The 17,736-nt window shown below is 43.0% G+C and overlaps 1 protein-coding gene across 2 annotated transcripts in view; it reads left to right on the top strand.

Moving 5' to 3' along the window:
* Positions 1 to 5,642: 5,642 nt before the first annotated feature.
* Positions 5,643 to 17,736, top strand: part of MMD (monocyte to macrophage differentiation associated) — a 28,517-nt gene continuing 16,423 nt past the window's right edge. For both annotated transcript variants that reach the window (XM_068530984.1, XM_068530983.1), the window contains exons 1-2: positions 5,643 to 5,948; positions 14,621 to 14,702. In XM_068530984.1, the coding sequence (XP_068387085.1) occupies positions 5,923 to 5,948; positions 14,621 to 14,702 (108 nt within the window). In that variant the 5' untranslated portion in view covers positions 5,643 to 5,922. The remainder of the gene's footprint in view (positions 5,949 to 14,620; positions 14,703 to 17,736) is intronic.

Raw genomic sequence — 17,736 nt, 5'->3', positions numbered from 1 at the left:
CTTGAGTTTAAAAAGTCCTCTTTTTTTTTTCTTCTTCTTCTTTCAGTCTCAGGAATTAAGAATGGTCTAGATAAAAGTTCCTGAGAGCCTGGGTAGAACATTTACATCTCAAAGGCACAGGGAAAGAAATGCAGGTTACTTTTAGAAAGCCAGTTGTTATTAACTGCATAGCAAAACCAGTTTTAGAATGTCAGAGGAGCCCCATCTTGGCCATTTCCAGGGTGAGATTTCCTAGTATCTTTCTTTCCTGACGCCCCTTTGATGATGTATTCCCTCTTGGAGAGGGGAACACCTTTGGGTTGTCAACACCGAAAGTGTGGCTCTGGTATAGAACAAAAATTCAATTGGTTCTTCCCTTACTTCTAAGGTAATCCAGGGCTCCTCAGGGGAGATTGGGATGGTGTTTTGAAGATCCAGTTGGGGAGCCCCCAGGCCCCATCAGTCCTTTTCTTTGGCTACTGGGAGCTGAAAGGAAGGGTGGTGAGCTCAGGCCTTCCCTCTCTGGGGAGAGTCAGAGCATTCCCTCCTCCAATGTCCCCTTTCTTGCAGTAAGTGCATTGACTAGGTCCCAGTTTTGCTGGAGGCCTGCATGTCTCACATTGGGGGCAGGGGCCATTCATCCATACTGGGGTGGTTCACTTTTTGTCTTCATTTTCTTCTTTCACCATGTTTCAGTTACTGAAAACTCTAAAGGCCACTTCAACTAGTTGGGAGGTGGGGGTGTTAGGTCCCACTGCAATATTTTGAACTTTGCAGCAAATATCTGGAACACTCTAAGATATGAACTAGGTGTTTATTACTACTGCACTTCTTGGATCCTCAGAGTCCAGGGTGGGGTGTTGCCTAAGTCATTCTCTAATCTTCTCCAAAAAGGTGGAGGGGTTTTTATCCTTTCCGTTTATAAAACAGTTCAAGTTGAAAGATGGTGTTATAATTTAATGAGCCATTCTCTGGCCATTTCTCCTAGTTGCCTAGTTGGTATTGTGGCCAGACAGTATTACAAAAGAAAATAAGTTGTTTTTTGTCATTGGGGTATAGCTACAGAGTTTCTGATGACTCAGAATGCACACTAATTGGCTGTCTGAGGGAACAAATATCTGTTTCCCCATATCCTCAGATCTTGGTTGAGGATTTGTCTTCAACTACCAAGAGGTCTATAATAAGGGCTGATGGAGACACAGATTCAGCCACCCTTAGCCCACTGAAAGTTTTCTTCTCTATAGAGTTAGTAATAATTTCTTCTAATCAATAGTTTAAAAGTATATATGCAGGTTGTTCAGGTATACCAAACTGGCACCCCTCTAGAAATAATTCAAATTACCAGGACCCCCTAGCAAGGGCCAGTACCAGGAGAGACACAGATTGTCTCACTGAAGGCTTTCACAATCAGGCATCCTTCTCCCCCCTTGAGATGGGGACAGAGCCCTGAAGCCAATTTGTGGGATAAATGTCACTCACCTCTCCCCAAGGGACTCCTTAAATCAAGATGTCCAGAGTGGCCATTGAGCCTGTTCAGTGAGTTGAGGTGCACAGACTTGACAAGTCAGGTGCCAAGAGGGATTCTCCTATGCCCTTCCCCACAGGTCCTCCAGCAACATAGATAAATTCACCTGGGTGAGCTGCCACAGCCCACTGCATAGCCTATTGGGAGCTGGAGGAATCCAAGGGGGTTAGGCGAGATATCCCATCTGGGCCAAAATTTGTTACTGGAAAACTGGGTTCACCTCTTGGTTGGTGTCAAGCCAAAAGACACAACCAAGCCAAAGAGCAGGAGAAGGAAGGATTTATTACTTGCAGCAAGTAAGGAAAACACCAGGGATCTCTCCCAAAGGAATGTCTCCCCAAACAGCAAAATTGGGGAAGTTTTAAGCTAAGGGTACATGCATATACATTCATATTCATGGCTTAAGCAGAGGGGAATTCAGAATAGAATTGGAGCTTAAGTCAACAGAGTCCAAGCTTTAGTTAATTGAAGGCACAAGGGTCAAAAAAGGTCAATATGCCCCAGATTATGGAATGTTTTTCTCTCACTCATCTTCATCATGTAAACCAAAACAGCCTATCTGCCAAGGCCTCTTTTTTCTCTCTGGATCTCTCTTCCCATTGGTTTCTCCAATTGTTTTCATCATGAAAGTCTAGGAACTGGGCATGAAAGAGACAGGTACTCCTCGAAGGTCAGGTGTCTTAGTCTACTTGAGCCACTATTGAAAAACAAAAAAAAAAAGGCTGGGTGGCTTATCAACCACAGAAATTTATTTTTCACAGTTCTGGAGGCTGTAAGTCCAAGTTCAGAGTGCCAGCATGATCAGGTTCTGATGAAGGCCCTCTTCTGGGTTGCAGACTGACTTCTTGTGTCCTCACATGGTGAAAGAGGCCAGCGAGCTCTCTCATGCCTCTTTTATGAGGGCATTAAACTCATTCATGAGGGTGGTGGTTGACCTAATCACCTCTCAGCATCCCCCCCCCCAATACCGTCACATTGAGCATTAGTATTTCAACATATGCATTTTGGGATGAGGGCATAGACAATTAGGGAATGTGGGCAAAACACTAAGGACTAAGACTAAGATAGCATTCCTCTTTTCAGGAAAGGGGAAAGGATGGGAGCATTTACATTTTAATAATTGCTTTACATTGTCATATTCGTAAAGAGACATATTGAAAGCCAGTCACAGAACAAGACTTGCAATCAGAGGTTCAGGCAACCTTCCTGGGCATCTGGAGTCACAGTCTGGAGCAGAGCTGCTACTTTCTGATTGGATGATGGCAGCCGAAGGACTAGGTTCCAGGTGCTTCCTAGTATGGTCAGCATCCAGTCCAGGAACTCTGTGTCCGTCAACAAGCAGGGCAGGTGTTCTCCCAAGAGATTCCTCTGCAGCTGGCATCTGCTCCTTCACAAATCCTTTCTTCTAGGCAGAGGCTATGCAAATAGTTTTCTGCAGTTCTGCAGAAAGAAGAACTCGTATATTTTTGAGCTAAACAAAAATGTCACATCCTACTAATGTGAAAAACTTTCCATTTTCTTCCACTCCAAAACGCTAATCTCTAAGTCGATTCTAGTGCCTTTTTTCTGCAAACATACTCAGGACTTCTCCTCAGAAAGATTCAAATGGACACCTCACCAAAAAAAAAAAGAAAAAAATGTAGCAGTGTTTATGTAAATAATCTTAAGCTGTTTCATGGTTTTTATTTTTATCTTTTGAGAATTGCTTTCACTTCTGGGGGAGAGCCACCAACAATGAGGTTGATTTAAATTTGTGATCATATTGTTTAAACAAGCCACTTTCAGTTAATACTCCTGCATATTATATTCCTTCAATATTTCTATGGAAGACACCACTGTAGGTCAAGGTATTTTATTCTGATTTGATCTAATTTTTATCTCACTCATTTTTTTTCCCCTTGGGTAAATGCCATTCACACTGATGTTTCTAAACCTAGGTGGCCATTCACAAATTTTCCCCATACTGACGACATCCCCTCTTTGACCAAGCTGCTGTACTGTATGAAAGGCTGTGTGTCGTCATGCCCATCATCTCTTTCAAAATCCATCCCCAGACTTCCTTCTCTCCTGCATCCCATTACCTAATTAGCCTCACCACAATTTGCTAGCTCCTTACTGTCTTCTGCATGTTCCTAAGTCATTGCTAGGATGTGACCTGACATCTGCTGGTTCATTGTTTTCTTAATCCTTCCTATGTTATTTCATATCATTATGTTTTACCTATTTTTATTAGTTATTTCCTTTGTGACCTTTCCCTCTCCCACCAATTCACTGAGCCCAGGGGCTGGACAGAGCAGTTCAGTAAACCTTCAATCCATGTTCATTTTTCTGACTTTTAGAAAAAAAATTTAAAGAAATATACTACTTTGAAACTTAGGGAGAGGCAGTCTGGCACACTGAAGGGATCTGAGTCTTTAATGTTAGACAAAGCTAGGTACAAATCCTAGTTTTGCTTTTGGCAAGTTTCTAAACCTCTTAGCCTCCTTATCTGTGAAATGAGTAAGATAATGTTTATCTCCTGGAGTTCTTGGGGAAATTAACGAAATAACCATGGAAAGCACCCTTCTAGAGCTCACCAACTTGGCAGGTGTTAAAGGAAAGGAAACTAGGATTATGGGTGAAAGAATTCCCCGCTTTCCAAAGCTCTCACTGCATGCAAAGTAAACACTCCTAACAGGCTGGCTTAATGTCCCCTTGAGAGTCTGAAGTTTAGGGTGTGTGGGACGGTGTGGATAGGCTACCTGGAGGGGGCTACATCTACATTCCAGGGGTCATAAGGGAAAGGATCAAGAAATCAGCCATAGGGCTTCCTTGGTGGCACAGTGGTTAAGAATCTACCTGCCAATGCAAGGGACATGGGTTGGAGCCCTGGCCCAGGAAGATCCCACATGCCGCGGACCAACTAAGCCCGCGCACCACAACTACTAAGCCTGAGCTCTAGAGCCCACAAGCCACAACTAATGAGCCCACGTGCCACAACTACTGAAGCCTGCACGCCTAGAGCCCGCGCTCTGCAATGAGAAGCCACGACAATGAGAAGCCCATGCACCACAACAAATAGCAGCCCCCGCTCACCGCAACTAGAGAAAGCCCGCGCACAGCAACGAAGACCCAACAGAGCAAAAAATTAATTAATTAATTAATTAATTAATTATTTAAAGAAAGAAATCAGCCATTTGGGACTTCCCTGGCCATCTAGTGGTTAGGACTCTGTGCTTGCACTGCAGGGGGCACAGGTTTAGATCCCTGGTCGGGGAACCAGGATCCCGCATGCCACGTGACGTGACACCGCCAAAAAAAATTAAAATTAAAAAAACAAAAATAAAAAATAAAAACAAACATTATCATTTACGACTTTGAAGATGATTAAAAGTTGTACATAGCTTAGTTCATCCCAAGAACCCTACCCCTCCCCCCCAAAAAAAACCAGCGATTCATTCACTATCCTTTGGACCTCTTATACAGCAAGCCCGCTGAGTTTAGGTTTTTCCCACAGGACCCTGATTCAAATCTACTTTTTGGTTTATTTGGAAGCTGCTTGGATTAAATAAATAAATAAAAGGATAACACAAGCATCCCTGAGGAGGACTTCCTCCTTTGAGTTTCTCATAGAATCTGAGTTAGACAGTGCTTGTCATATGACAGACAAGGAAAGGTTTTTTTTAAAATCTACCCCAGAACCTCGCACAACAGCCTAGGTGTAGCTGACCTTGAAAATGACGAAGGAATAAATGAACGGAGGGATGGAGAAATGATGAGGAAGGAATAAATGACACAGAGCCAGGACTAGAACGCAGACAGAGGTCCTTGTTTGCTGCTATTTTCATTACAATTTCTTTCAAGTTTCGTGTCTCACCTCCTCCTTTACAATTTTTCTTCCTCTGTCCTCCGGCTCTTCTATTTTCTCGCTCCAACTCCACCCCTTCTACAAGTGAGCCGCCCTTCTAGCTCTCCGCCCCTCCCCGTGCTCCGCTCCTCCGCCACGAGGCCCCTCCCCTCCGCCCCGGCGCTGCGGGATGAATGGCAGAGTTACCGCTGCTCCACTCTGGGCGCTGATTGGCCGCCCGGCGTGGTGGCGCGCCGACGGCCGAGGGATCACGCAGACGGGCGGGGCGGACGGGGGCGGAGCCGGGCTCCGCGCCGGGGCGGGGCGCGGGCTACCGTGGGTGGAGGAGCCGGGAGGCTGGAGGCGGGAGGCGCTGGGGCCGTTTAAGCGGCTTCCCTCCCGCCCCCAGCCGCCTGGTCTGGCTCCGGCCCTGTCCCGACCCTCGGCCTGGCCCACTCCGACCCTGCCTGGCTGAGTGGTCCGCCGGGCACGCGGCGGCCTCCGGAGCAGCCCAAGCCCATGAGGGCCGCGCGCCCGGCCGCCGGCGCTGACGAGACCGAGCTCCTGGCCCACGAGGAGGAGCAGAGGATCAATGCGGTTCCAGAATCGATTCCAGCGGTGAGAGGGATGGCGCCCCCGCCCCACCGCCCGTGCCGAGACCGGGTCCCGGATCCCGTCTCTTCCCGCGTGGGTCCCGGCTCCTCACCTGGGTCCATCCCCTGTGGATCCCGCGCCTCGGCCGGGGACCGGCTCCCGGGGAATTCGCCTCCCTGCTATCCCTGGGTGATCCCCTTCCTCCAAAGACCAGGATCTCGTGCCTGACCCGGGTCCCCCCTCGCGATCTGCGGACGTCGGATTCCCAGACCTCGGACCACGAGCCTGCCCTCCTCCCGTGGTATCCCATTGCTCACCCGGCTTCACCCCATCCAGGAGGGGCTCTTGCTTGCTCTGAGGACCCGAACCCCAGCCGCAGGCGCCGCCCCCGAGTCTTCCGACCCCGGCTTTGCCCTCCATCCCTTACCGGGAGCTTGGAGGGCTCCCGGTGCGCGCGGAACCGGGGCCCATTCTTTGCTGCGCCCTGCAGCGAGAGTTGTGGTAAAGCGGGGGTGCTGGCCGTTTTAGGTGCTTTGTCTTTGAACGGCCGTAGCAACGGGGAAACTGAGGCAGGCTCTGCTGGTTTAGTCTTGCCTGGCCAGGTCCGGGCCCTGAGGGTACTCAGGCTTAGAGTCCCAGGGAGTGCTATTTGGGGCGCCGCGAAGGGGCAAGTTAGCGTCCGGGTGGTGAGACCTGCTGTTGAGGCGCCGGTGTTAGGAAACGAGGAGGAGGAACCGAGGAGGCACCACCGGAAGGCTGGCCGGCTGCCCTTTCGCTGGAGAGCCGATGGTAACGCCAGCCTGGGAAGGTACCGTGGCCTTAATCCCGACCCCGGGTCTCTGCCATTTAGCAATGGATGGAGGCTGGCCATAGTTCCGAGAGGAAGCTCTGGGCTTTTTTTTCTAATCTCCTTCGTTTAAGTGGGTGAAAGTTCACCTCTCCTGTGTTGTGGTAACTCTCCATCCCTTTGTCTGAATCAGGCAGCCATCCCCATTCCCAGACCCTCACCCTGAGCAGGCTAGCTTAGTGTGCAGTGACAGGGGGAATTTGAAAAAAGACAAAGAATGCATGAAGTCTTCCAAGGAGGTTATTGTTGAGTTTTTAGGCACTGCTTTTTATTTCAAGATTTTAAAGTGCACTTTTTTTTTTTTCTTTCCAACTTCCTAATCCCTTGACGCCCCCTCTCCCATTCTGATCTTATTCCTCCTCCAGTCCCACAGGGTAAGGAGGGAAATGTGCAGAGAGAGTTGTGGTGGATTGTGCCATCAGAAGGGTGATCAGTTTGAAGACTTGGATTAACTTGCGAATATTGCTCATCACTCAGGGTGTTGAATGCCTGGCAGTATTCCCCTCGTGGGATATCATATCAGTACTTCTAAAGGCAAAAAGAAACCATGATGTTCTGGCTTGAGAACATGAAGTCAGCCACGAGGACTGGAAGGGCTTTAAGGGAGGATGTAACACAGGTTCAGTAATGGTTGGCAAAGCCCTGTGCATGTGGTTTGTTTGATTTGGTTTTACTTCTCTGCACATCTCTGCTCTTCCTGTTTTCAGAGAACAGTGGCAATATTCTGTGAAATTACTGGTTTTTGTTAGATTAAGAGTTGTATTTCTTTTCTATCCTTTCAGTTCTTCTCTAGAAAGAAGAAAAAGAAAAGGAACCTGTTTTATTGTTTGTCGCACAAACATTAAAAGTGTTAAGAGAAATGAAAAACAAACCTTATTTAGGACCCTACCGTAATCTCAGCTGGTGGAACTTTTATTTATTTATTTTTTTAATAAATTTATTTATTTATTTATTTTTGGCTGCGTAGGGTCTTCGTTGATGCGCACGGGCTTTCTCTAGTTGCAGCGAGTGGGGGCTACTCTTCATTGTGGTGCATGGGCTTCTCGTTGTGGTGGCTTCTCTTGTTGTGGAGCATGGGCTCTAGGCACGCAGGCTTCAGTAGTTGTGGCACGTGGGCTCAGTAGTTGTGGCTCACGGGCTCTAGAGCACAGGCTCAGTAGTTGTGGCACATGGGCTTTGTTCCTCTGTGGCATGTGGGATCTTCCTGGACCAGGGCTAGAACCCGTGTCCCCTGCATTGGCAAGTGGATTCTTAACCACTGTGCCACCAGGGAAGCCCTGAACTTTTCTTTTTGCTCGACACTAATCTATCCAGTCCTTATTTTCACAGTTGTAAGGTGATATTGCGTTCTACTTCATTCATTTAAAAATGAAAAAATACAGGCGTTTTCTTTTAGTGCAGCATAGACATTGTAATTTTCTCAGCGGCTGCACCATATCAATGGATATTTAACAGTTATTTTCTTGATGACATCTAGACCTACCCCAATTTTCTTTGAACAGTGAATGATCCCATAATTTCTTGTTTTTCTGTGTTATAGGCTAGAGTGGAAAGATATTTCTAAGAGTCAATTTGAACTTAGAAATAAAGCCTGCAAATAAAAAGTAATATAACAAAAAAAATCATGGTTTTTGTGGTCCATACATTAACATGTTGAGAGTACTGTTATACATCTCTTAAAAGCTGTGTTTATTATACATCTTTAGAGCATTCAGGAGCCATACAAGTAGGTAAATGACAGAGGAACTAGAAAGAGGAACACACCGTCTTTGAACCCATGTGTTCCTTCTGATAGATTTACCAGGACTCCATTGAAGAGCATTTGACTGCAGTAAAAACATTTCATTAGGCCATAGTTTGTGGCTATGTCTAAATTATAAGAAAACCTGAACACCTTGCTGGTTTGTTCATAATGGAAACTTGGTGGTCACTGTGGCTTTGGATCAACTTCCAGAGTTCTGACATATCTGTGGAGGAGGGCTGTAAGGATGCCTAGCCCAGTGTAATAAGTGGAGGGCTTTATGCAGGCATGGCTTCTCAAAAAGCTTAGGATGTGAAAAATCCCAGTGGGACATCTTTTATCTTTTGTGCTTTATCCCTTCCACACTTGATTCCACCCCCCCCCCCACCTAACCCCCCTCCACACAGAGTCATTCTCTCCCTTTCACAGCATCTCTGACTGATTAGAATACCTGCTAACATTTATTAAGTGCTTACTGGTGCTCATCCTCAACTGTAACCCTAGAAGGCAAATTTTATACCCATTTAATAGAAGAACAAATAGGGTTAGAGAATAAAAGAGAGCTTGCCATCATCACACAGCAAGGAAGGGGCACACTGAAGGGTTCAATTGCATGTCCCTCTCTACCACCCATGCAGCCATTCACCTCTGTTTCCCCGCCCACATCACAACATCTGTATGACAGCGCAGAGGCCTAGGACCCAGAGCTTCTAATGTATCTTATTGGTATCTTATTGGTGCATGCTCGTTTCTCCAGTCTGGCAACCAAAAATCCAAGGAAAAGGATGCTCCTTTCCTTAGCCCCAGCCTCATGACCACTGGTTAGCTTCAAATTGAATATGTGGCAAAGCATATAATTCTAAAGCATTAGAAGTCTTCCAGGACTGCCTATTGCCTTTTTTTTTTTTCAATTTTTTTTTAACATCTTTATTGGAGTATAATTGCTTTACAATGGTGTGTTAGTTTCTGCTTTATAACAAAGTGAATCAGTTATACATATACATATGTTCCCATATCTCTTCCCTCTTGCATCTCCCTCCCTCCCACCCTCCCTATCCCACCCCCTAGGTGGTCACAAAGCACAGAGCTGATTTCCCTGTGCTATGCGGTTGCTTCCCACTAGCTATCTATTTTACGTTTGGTAGTGTATATATGTCCATGCCACTCTCTCACTTTGTCACAGCTTACTCTTCCCCCTCCCCATATCCTCAAGTCCATTCTCTAGTAGGTCTGTGTCTTTATTCCCGTCTTGCCACGAGGTTCTTCATGACTTTTTTTTTTTCCCTTAGATTCCATATATATGTGTTAGCATACGGTATTTGTTTTTCTCTTTCTGACTTACTTCACTCTGTATGACAGACTCTAACTCCATCCACCTCACTACAAATAACTCCATTTCATTTCTTTTTATGGCTGAGTAATATTCCATTGTATATATGTGCCACATCTTCTTTATCCATTCATCTGTTGATGGACACTTAGGTTGCTTCCATGTCCTGGCTATTGTAAATAGTGCTGCAATGAATATTGTGGTACATGACTCTTTTTGAATTATGGTTTTCTCAGGGTATATGCCCAGTAGTGGGATTGCTGGGTCGTATGGTAGTTCTATTTGTAGTTTTTTAAGGAACCTCCATACTGTTCTCCATAGTGGCTGTATCAATTTACATTCCCACCAACAGTGCAAGAGTGTTCCCTTTTCTCCACACCCTCTCCAGCATTTATTGTTTCTAGATTTTTTGATGATGGCCATTCTGACCCGTGTGAGATGATATCTCATTGTAGTTTTGATTTGCATTTCTCTAATGATTAATGATGTTGAGCATTCTTTCATGTGTTTGTTGGCAATCTGTATATCTTCTTTGGAGAAATGTCTCTTTAGGTCTTCTGCCCATTTTTGGATTGGGTTGTTTGTTTTTTTGTTATTGAGCTGCATGAGCTGCTTGTAAATTTTGGAGATTAATCCTTTGTCAGTTGCTTCATTTGCAAATATTTTCTCCCATTCTGAGGGTTGTCTTTTCATCTTGTTTATGGTTTCCTTTGCTGTGCAAAAGCTTTTAAGTTTCATTAGGTCCCATTTGTTTATTTTTGTTTTTATTTCCATTTCTCTAGGAGCTGGGCCTTTGTTTGTTTGTTGGTTTTTTGGCGTGTTCTCAGAGCACTGAATCATAGGCATGGGGTAGTTTCCTTATGTATGCCATTTCCCTTATTTAAGTTAAATGTATCCCACCACTATCACTACCTCTGGCAGCAGACACTTTTCCTAAACATCATGCTTATTCATATAAGGAAGCTAATTAGTAAGGTTGTGCACAGGGTCAGCTTATGTTGCCCCATCAAGTGATGTTGAAGGAGCCCTTAGAATGTCCATGGTATTGGCCTTTGAGAATTTTATTTTCATGAGATTGAGGATTCTCTTTGCTCTAAGACTGCCTGTTTTTCTTTGTTGCATACAGAATCCCCAGTGAAACTAATTGACGAGTGGATCTTTCTCGGGTAGGATAAAATACTTCAGCAGCAGGCAGAATGTGTCTTTCTATTCATTCATACAGCACTTATTTATTAAACTCCAGCAATAAGCTGGGCCTTGTGTTTGGAACTGGAAATGAAATGGTGGACAAGATGGCCTTCATGGAATTCACATTACAGTGGGAGAAGATGAAATAAAAAATAAACAAGTTCAAAAAGTCCAATTCTTACTAATTGTGTTAAGGGCTCTGGTGGAGTGAGGAGGGCTGAAGTGATACTTTAGGTAGGATGGTCAGGGAAACCTCTCCAAGGAGGTTACATTTGAGCTGAGCTTGACCGGTGAGAGGAGAGCTGGGCATTCTGGAGAAGAATGTTCTAGTTAGAAGTAAACAGCAAACACAGACACCCTGAGGCAGATAAGACCTGGGTGGTTTGAGGAGCAGAAAGGATGCGGTTGGTTGGAGGCGGAGAGTGAGAGGAAGGTAGCACCAGGCTGGAGAAGTGGTGAGGGCTTGTGGCCTGCGGAGGATGCAGTGTTATCCCAAGCACTTTGGGAAGCCAGACAGATTTTAAGCTGTGGTTAGTGTTTGATGTGATCTGGTGCTGATAGACTTGTGGCTGCTGAGTAAAGAAGAGAGTCCATGTGTGGGCAGGCAGGGAGACCAGAGACTTTGTATGTTTACAGACCAGAGGTGTTGATGTCTTGATTTAAGGTAGGATCTTTGGAACTGTAGAGAGGGGAACTGATTTGGAATATATTTTGAAGGTAGCATTGATGGCGCTTGCATGTGGAATATGGGGGACACAGAGGAATCAAGGACAGCTTCTGAGATTTGATCTTAGGCCTCTGAGATCTGCTGGTGGGTTGCAGATTTACCTTCGGAAGGCCACTGCTTTGAGCTAAATTTAAAGTGTGCTAAGGAGTGTCCCCAGGTCCCTCTCTTCATAGTTTTGAAATTCTATCATGGGGAGAGCAGGAGGACACTGGGCCAGGGGAAGCGGAGAGAGTGTTGAAAGAGAAAGTGAGGGGATGAATGAACAAACCCTCGTCAACTAAAAACTTTAATCACCTTCCCTCAAACCCTCTGCAGCTGGCTGGATGCTCTCTTCTAGCACTGGATAACCATTAGGGTGGCTTTGCTTTAAGTAGAGGTGTCTTCCATAAGTGGGTGCTATTTCCCATAACTCTTGATAACCTTCCTCATTCTTTTTGGGGGGAAGAGAATAGGCTCATTGTGTGGGAGTTTAGTGTGTGGGAGTTTATTTGCATTTTACATCTGCTTTTCCATTTAGGTCTTGGGCGACTAATTTCTTCATAGTGATTTCTGCAGGAGACCTTGTTGGAGGCTTGATTGTACCCTGGCAGATCAGAGAGAAATGGAAAAATGCATTGTAAATTTCCCGGCAGAACCATGTGCTGTCCCATGGGGCCCCAGACAGTGATCTGTGCCTGGAATACTTGCTCTTCCCTTTCCGTATTGCCGGAATCTTGGCCCTGCCCTTAAGGAGAAACTACCTTAAGTCACATGGGTGGGATATTTTTCTCTGCAACTTCTGAGTTTATTTTTAACCTGAGTGATTCCAGGTGGGCAGGGACTAAGTTGTCACAAACATGGCCACTGAGCTTCTCTGCTTTTAGGAGAAAATTTGGAAGTCTATCCCTGTCACTGTGTAATAGCCTGACTATTTTTAGATTGGGCTGCCAGAGATATAAATTGCTATTTTAGTCTGCAGCCTGGTGGTGGGTAGTCAGACCCTACTTACTGTGCCCTGCACAGAGTGCTCGCAGTTTAATCTACCTTCAACCATCCTGGAGCCTTGCTCTTTACCCTTTGCAATTCCTAATAGGCTATGCTACTTACAGCCCTGTCGTTATGTCTCAGGCTAATGATTTGGTAGATCCTTGAATGCTAGGGACACTTTTAAAGCATCCTTCCCAAGAGTGTAATTATTTTCCTTTTTACTAATAACTGCTATATAGCAACACTCTTGTTCCTTAGGAAATTTAGTAAAATTATTTAAAGGATTGTCAGGGGAGAAAAGATTTATTTATCTATGTGTGAGAATAGCTTGGAATAGTTCTGAAGCTGTTAACTGCACATTTCTCTTAAACAGTTTCCAAGCCATCTGGTGAATTCCATTCCATATGTGTATATTTTGCACGCTAGTTAGATAGCTACCCATTGGTGGTCCAAGTAAGGTATCTTCAAGGTCCCAAATCCATTTCCTAGTGGATCTGCCACTTGAACTCTCTATGTTGGGTTAGCAGGGACTGCCACTTTATATATTTGCTCTAGGGATAACAGGCCCTTCTTAATTCAGGGAGAAAGTATTGGCTAGTCTTTTGTTCTTAAAATGGGCACTGTTTGGAATCGCTTGACCATGTGTTTTAGTCAGTTTTTGGCAACCTGGCTGTGCCGTTTGGTTTAGCCTGGTACCATTTTTTCATCATGTTAATTAATAAGGTGTGACTAGTGACAAATAGCAAAATCTCCTCCCCCTACCCCCTTAAACTAGCTCAAGCAAAAAGCTACTTTATTGTGCAAAGGCTGTTGACATCTTGCATGCCCCAAGCACAGGAATGCTGAGACCTGAATGCCATCATGGCTCTCTTACCTCTGTTATTTCTCTGCATCTGCTTCTTTCAGGCAGCTGCCTTTTTATCTTCCTGAATTTACATCTCCCTCCTTCTAAAGAACACACAGACTAAACCAGAATCCCTCATGAAACATGGCATGGGTATGAATTGGGGCTGGGGGGATCCTCACCCACACACTGAAATAGAAGAAGGCTGTTTATCTCTTCATGTCCGATGGTATTTGTGCTTTTCACTGCTTTGCCGGTTGCCACAAAATTAGCCCAAAGGGGATATGGAATATGGGCATATGTCTATATGTGTAACCGATTTTGATATTTAGATACATACACATGTGTGTATGTATGAATTTTATAGACAGTGTATCAGGTGCTAGTCACATATTTAGATTTTGAAGGAAACTCTTTTAATTCAGAAAGAATGCAGGTGAAAACGTACCTCTTGTTTCAGGTGCCAGGAGGCAGCCAGGTATCATTTATTTAAGCTGTCTGGTGCCAGAACAAGTAATGCAATATAGGGAAACTAGTTCAACAGGCCTGCTAATCATGGGATGGAGGCTTTAAAGATCTACATGTATAAGCTTTATACATTTTGAGAGAAAAAATAGAAACCTTTCAAATACACTGAATTTGCATTAAATGGTGGTTTCTGGTATTTGTTAAGTTTAGAAAAATGACCTTGTTTTTTTTTTTTCTGTTAAGATATAAGATTTGGTTGTACCATTTTTTTATTTTTAATTTTTTTACTGTGGGGATACCAGTTGAAGGGGGTGGATATGGTTTTTGTTTGTTTTTGGTTGGTAGAAAGTTTTTCTTTTAAATGAACTGAAAGAATACTTAATCTGATAAACTAGGGCATTCGCTTTAGGATTATGGCTGTTGGCTCAGTTTACAACTGTTTAGTGGCTTTGGTTTTGTTCCCGCAACTAGGTATTTCCAGCAGTCACCTCTTCAGTTAGAATAGACTAGACAACCACTGACAAGCTTCACCATTGTTCTCTACGCGCTCTGAGCTTTTCTCACGTGATGTCTTTGTCTCTACAGGTTCATGAACCACCGGGCCCCAGCCAATGGCCGCTACAAACCAACTTGTTATGAACATGCTGCTAACTGTTACACACATGCAGTGAGTATGAGTTTTCTGCCTTTTCCGTCCTTCCCAAAGGGCTTTGGTGGGAGGAAGGGGCAATCATCTCTGTTAACCTCAGCCCCGTTAGTCAGGTTTACCCATCTCTGTGACCTTACCTTCCAAAGTGTCAGTGCTAGGTCATGTCACCAGAAACTGTGAGCATGTCAGACACTTTGAGTGCTCTGACTACAGTCAGCTCTGTCTATCCTGGACTTGCTTTCTCAGACAAGATCGTCTTTGAAAGAATAATAATAGTAAGTACCTTAGTTATAAAAGAAAACCAAAGAAAACTATGAAGACTGTCACCCCTGGAATGAAATGAATCACCTTTTCAAGACAGTCAGCTGTGTTTATTGGCAAGAAGAATTCACCATTTGTTAAAAAAGGTGGTTTTTTTTCCCTGAGTGATCCCCTAAAACAGGTAGCCACATCCTCTCCATCACCACTGTGGTCATTGCTTCTCAGAGCAGATGTTAGTCCATATTGTAGAAGAAAAGTTTGATTTAATCCCTAAATTCTTAATTTTTTTGATAGTAGAAGAAAAGGCTGATTTAATCCCTAAATTCCTAATTTTTTTCTTCCTTATAAAAACAAAACATATTCATTATAAGAAACATAGAAAATACTGAAGAATATATGAGAAAAACAGAACTACGTAGAAATAAATTGTTAACACTTGGGTGCATTTCTTCTTTTTGTCTGTGGTGTTTGTAAATATGTGTGTATTTTCATAGTTTTCCTATTAATTTCATTTTATTGGCATTTTCTTGTGTCATTATAAATTTCCTTTTATCTATGATTTCATTATTCCCTTTGAAAGCTGTATTTAGTGAGACTTTCGAGGGAAAAATGGTGGCTGGTGTATAGTCTGAAGACAAGAAATAGAGAAGGAGGACAATTTATTCCTTTAGTGAAGTGTTAGAACAGGCTAATTTAATTATTTTAGACAGTTGTTAGTACAATGTGTAGGTTATATGCATATGTTATTAGAATAAAACTTGCTTGAATTCAAGTTGTGCCTTTTCATTTCTTGAACCCTTCTTCAAAGAATAGTCAGTATTTCTATAAAGGAGTCATGATGCCAAATAAACCTGAAATAAGCTAGTTTTTGGTGGATTTCTTTGTAATCTAATAGAACAATGCTGTTTAGTCATTACTTAGCAGAAATCAAACTTTATAAAATATCAGTTTTATGTATTGTAATAGTGGAATTCAAATATTACTTGGTAATATTGAAACGTTATTCTCATCACTATCCTTTTTCTTTAGATGCTCAAAAGATTTTTATTTAAATAATTAATATACTGAAATCTTACTAAATTTTTTTTTCTTTAGAAAAAAGTTTGTACCTGACATGCCTGCCCTGGATTCCATAAAAGGGCTTCAATAATGAAATTTGGAGTAACCTCACTAGTGGACAGTCTCCCTGGACCCATGGTTTGGATTCTCGGGGCAGGAAGGATTTAGTGGAATTCTCTAGACTTGAGCTGACCCCTGTCTTTGCATTAGTGAATGCTTTGTGAAGTGAGCTTCACAACACCAGAGGGTCAAAATGTTTAGAGTCCAAACTTGGTTTTTAAGAATGCACAGCCTAATTTGATTGTCAGCTATACCTGCCTGGATATCCATCTTTTATTCTTTTTTTTTTTAATTGAAGTATAAATATAATATTTACAATATTATGTCAGTTTCAGGTGTACAGCAAAGTGATTCAGTTATATACACACACACACACACACACACACACATATTTTTCAAATTGTTTTCCATTATAGGTTATTACAAGATATTGAATATAGTTCCCTGTGCTATACAGTGAGTCCTTGCTGCTTATCTATTTTATATGTAGTAGTGTGTATTTGTTAATCCCATACTGCTAATTTATCCCCCACTCCCTTTCCCCTTTGGGAACCTTAAGTTTCTATATCTGTGTCTGTTTCTGTTTTGTATATAGATTCATTTATATTATTTTTTAAATTTCACGTAGAAGTGATACCATATATTTGTCTTTCTCTGACTTACTTCACTTAGTATGATAATCTCTAGGTCTATCCACGTTGCTGCAAATTGTCAATATTTCATGCTTTTTTAGGCTGAGTAATAGTCCAGTGTGTGTGTGTGTGTGTGTGTGTGTGTGTGTGTGTGTGTGTGTGTGTAATATATATATCCATTCATCTGTTGATGGGCATTTGGTTTCTTTCCATCTTTTATTCTTAACTAAATGTCTGATGAATTTAACAGAGATTAAAGCTACTTCTGAAGTTAATTGTCCACAGGCCCCTAAGAAAATGTAGGGGTGTGTGTATTTAAATCTAGGTCAGCATTAGGATATAAAGAATATAGAAGTTTGAATAACAGTTTATATGGCCTGTTCCTTCACTTATTGTTCCAATGTACATCCACCATTTTATGGATATGCCTTTACCAACTGCAGAACACTGATAAAAGTTACAAAAATAGTGCTCTGATAGTGTTCATAATACTGACCAATAAAAGCAACCAATGAGGGACTTCCGTGGTGGTCCAGTGGTTAAGACTCCACACTTCCAACGCAGGGGACCCAGGTTCAATCCCTGGTCGGGGAACTAAGATCCCATATACCACAACTAAAGCCTTCGCGCTGCAGTGAAGACCCAGCGCAGCCAAAATAAATAAATAAATAATAATTTTTTTTAAAAAAACAACCAATGAAATGCTTATTACTTAGCATAATGTTGAGCATTTAAATATAATGGTTTGGCTGTTGAGATGCACAGCTCACCTTTACGAATAATATTTGCTTGAGATAGACCTGAATAATCCCTTAGTTTATCTCTTCTGGATTGTCACAAGGAACACTTGTAGAAACCAAAGTTAAGGAAAAACTGACAAAACATCCACATTAATTTTTTAGAACAGAAAATGTCATCTTATTAAACTTACTAAACTGTATCCCTGATTTTTGGATTTCAGAGAGCAGTAAAATTTCTAAAACTGACAAAACAAGAAACTTCCATCTAATGTCATCATTTCATTAAAGAGAAGATACTTT

This window comes from Eschrichtius robustus, chromosome 20, assembly GCF_028021215.1.
Source record: "Eschrichtius robustus isolate mEscRob2 chromosome 20, mEscRob2.pri, whole genome shotgun sequence".
Classification (NCBI taxonomy): Eukaryota; Metazoa; Chordata; class Mammalia; order Artiodactyla; family Eschrichtiidae; genus Eschrichtius; species Eschrichtius robustus.
This window is presented reverse-complemented; position numbering and strand designations above follow the sequence as displayed.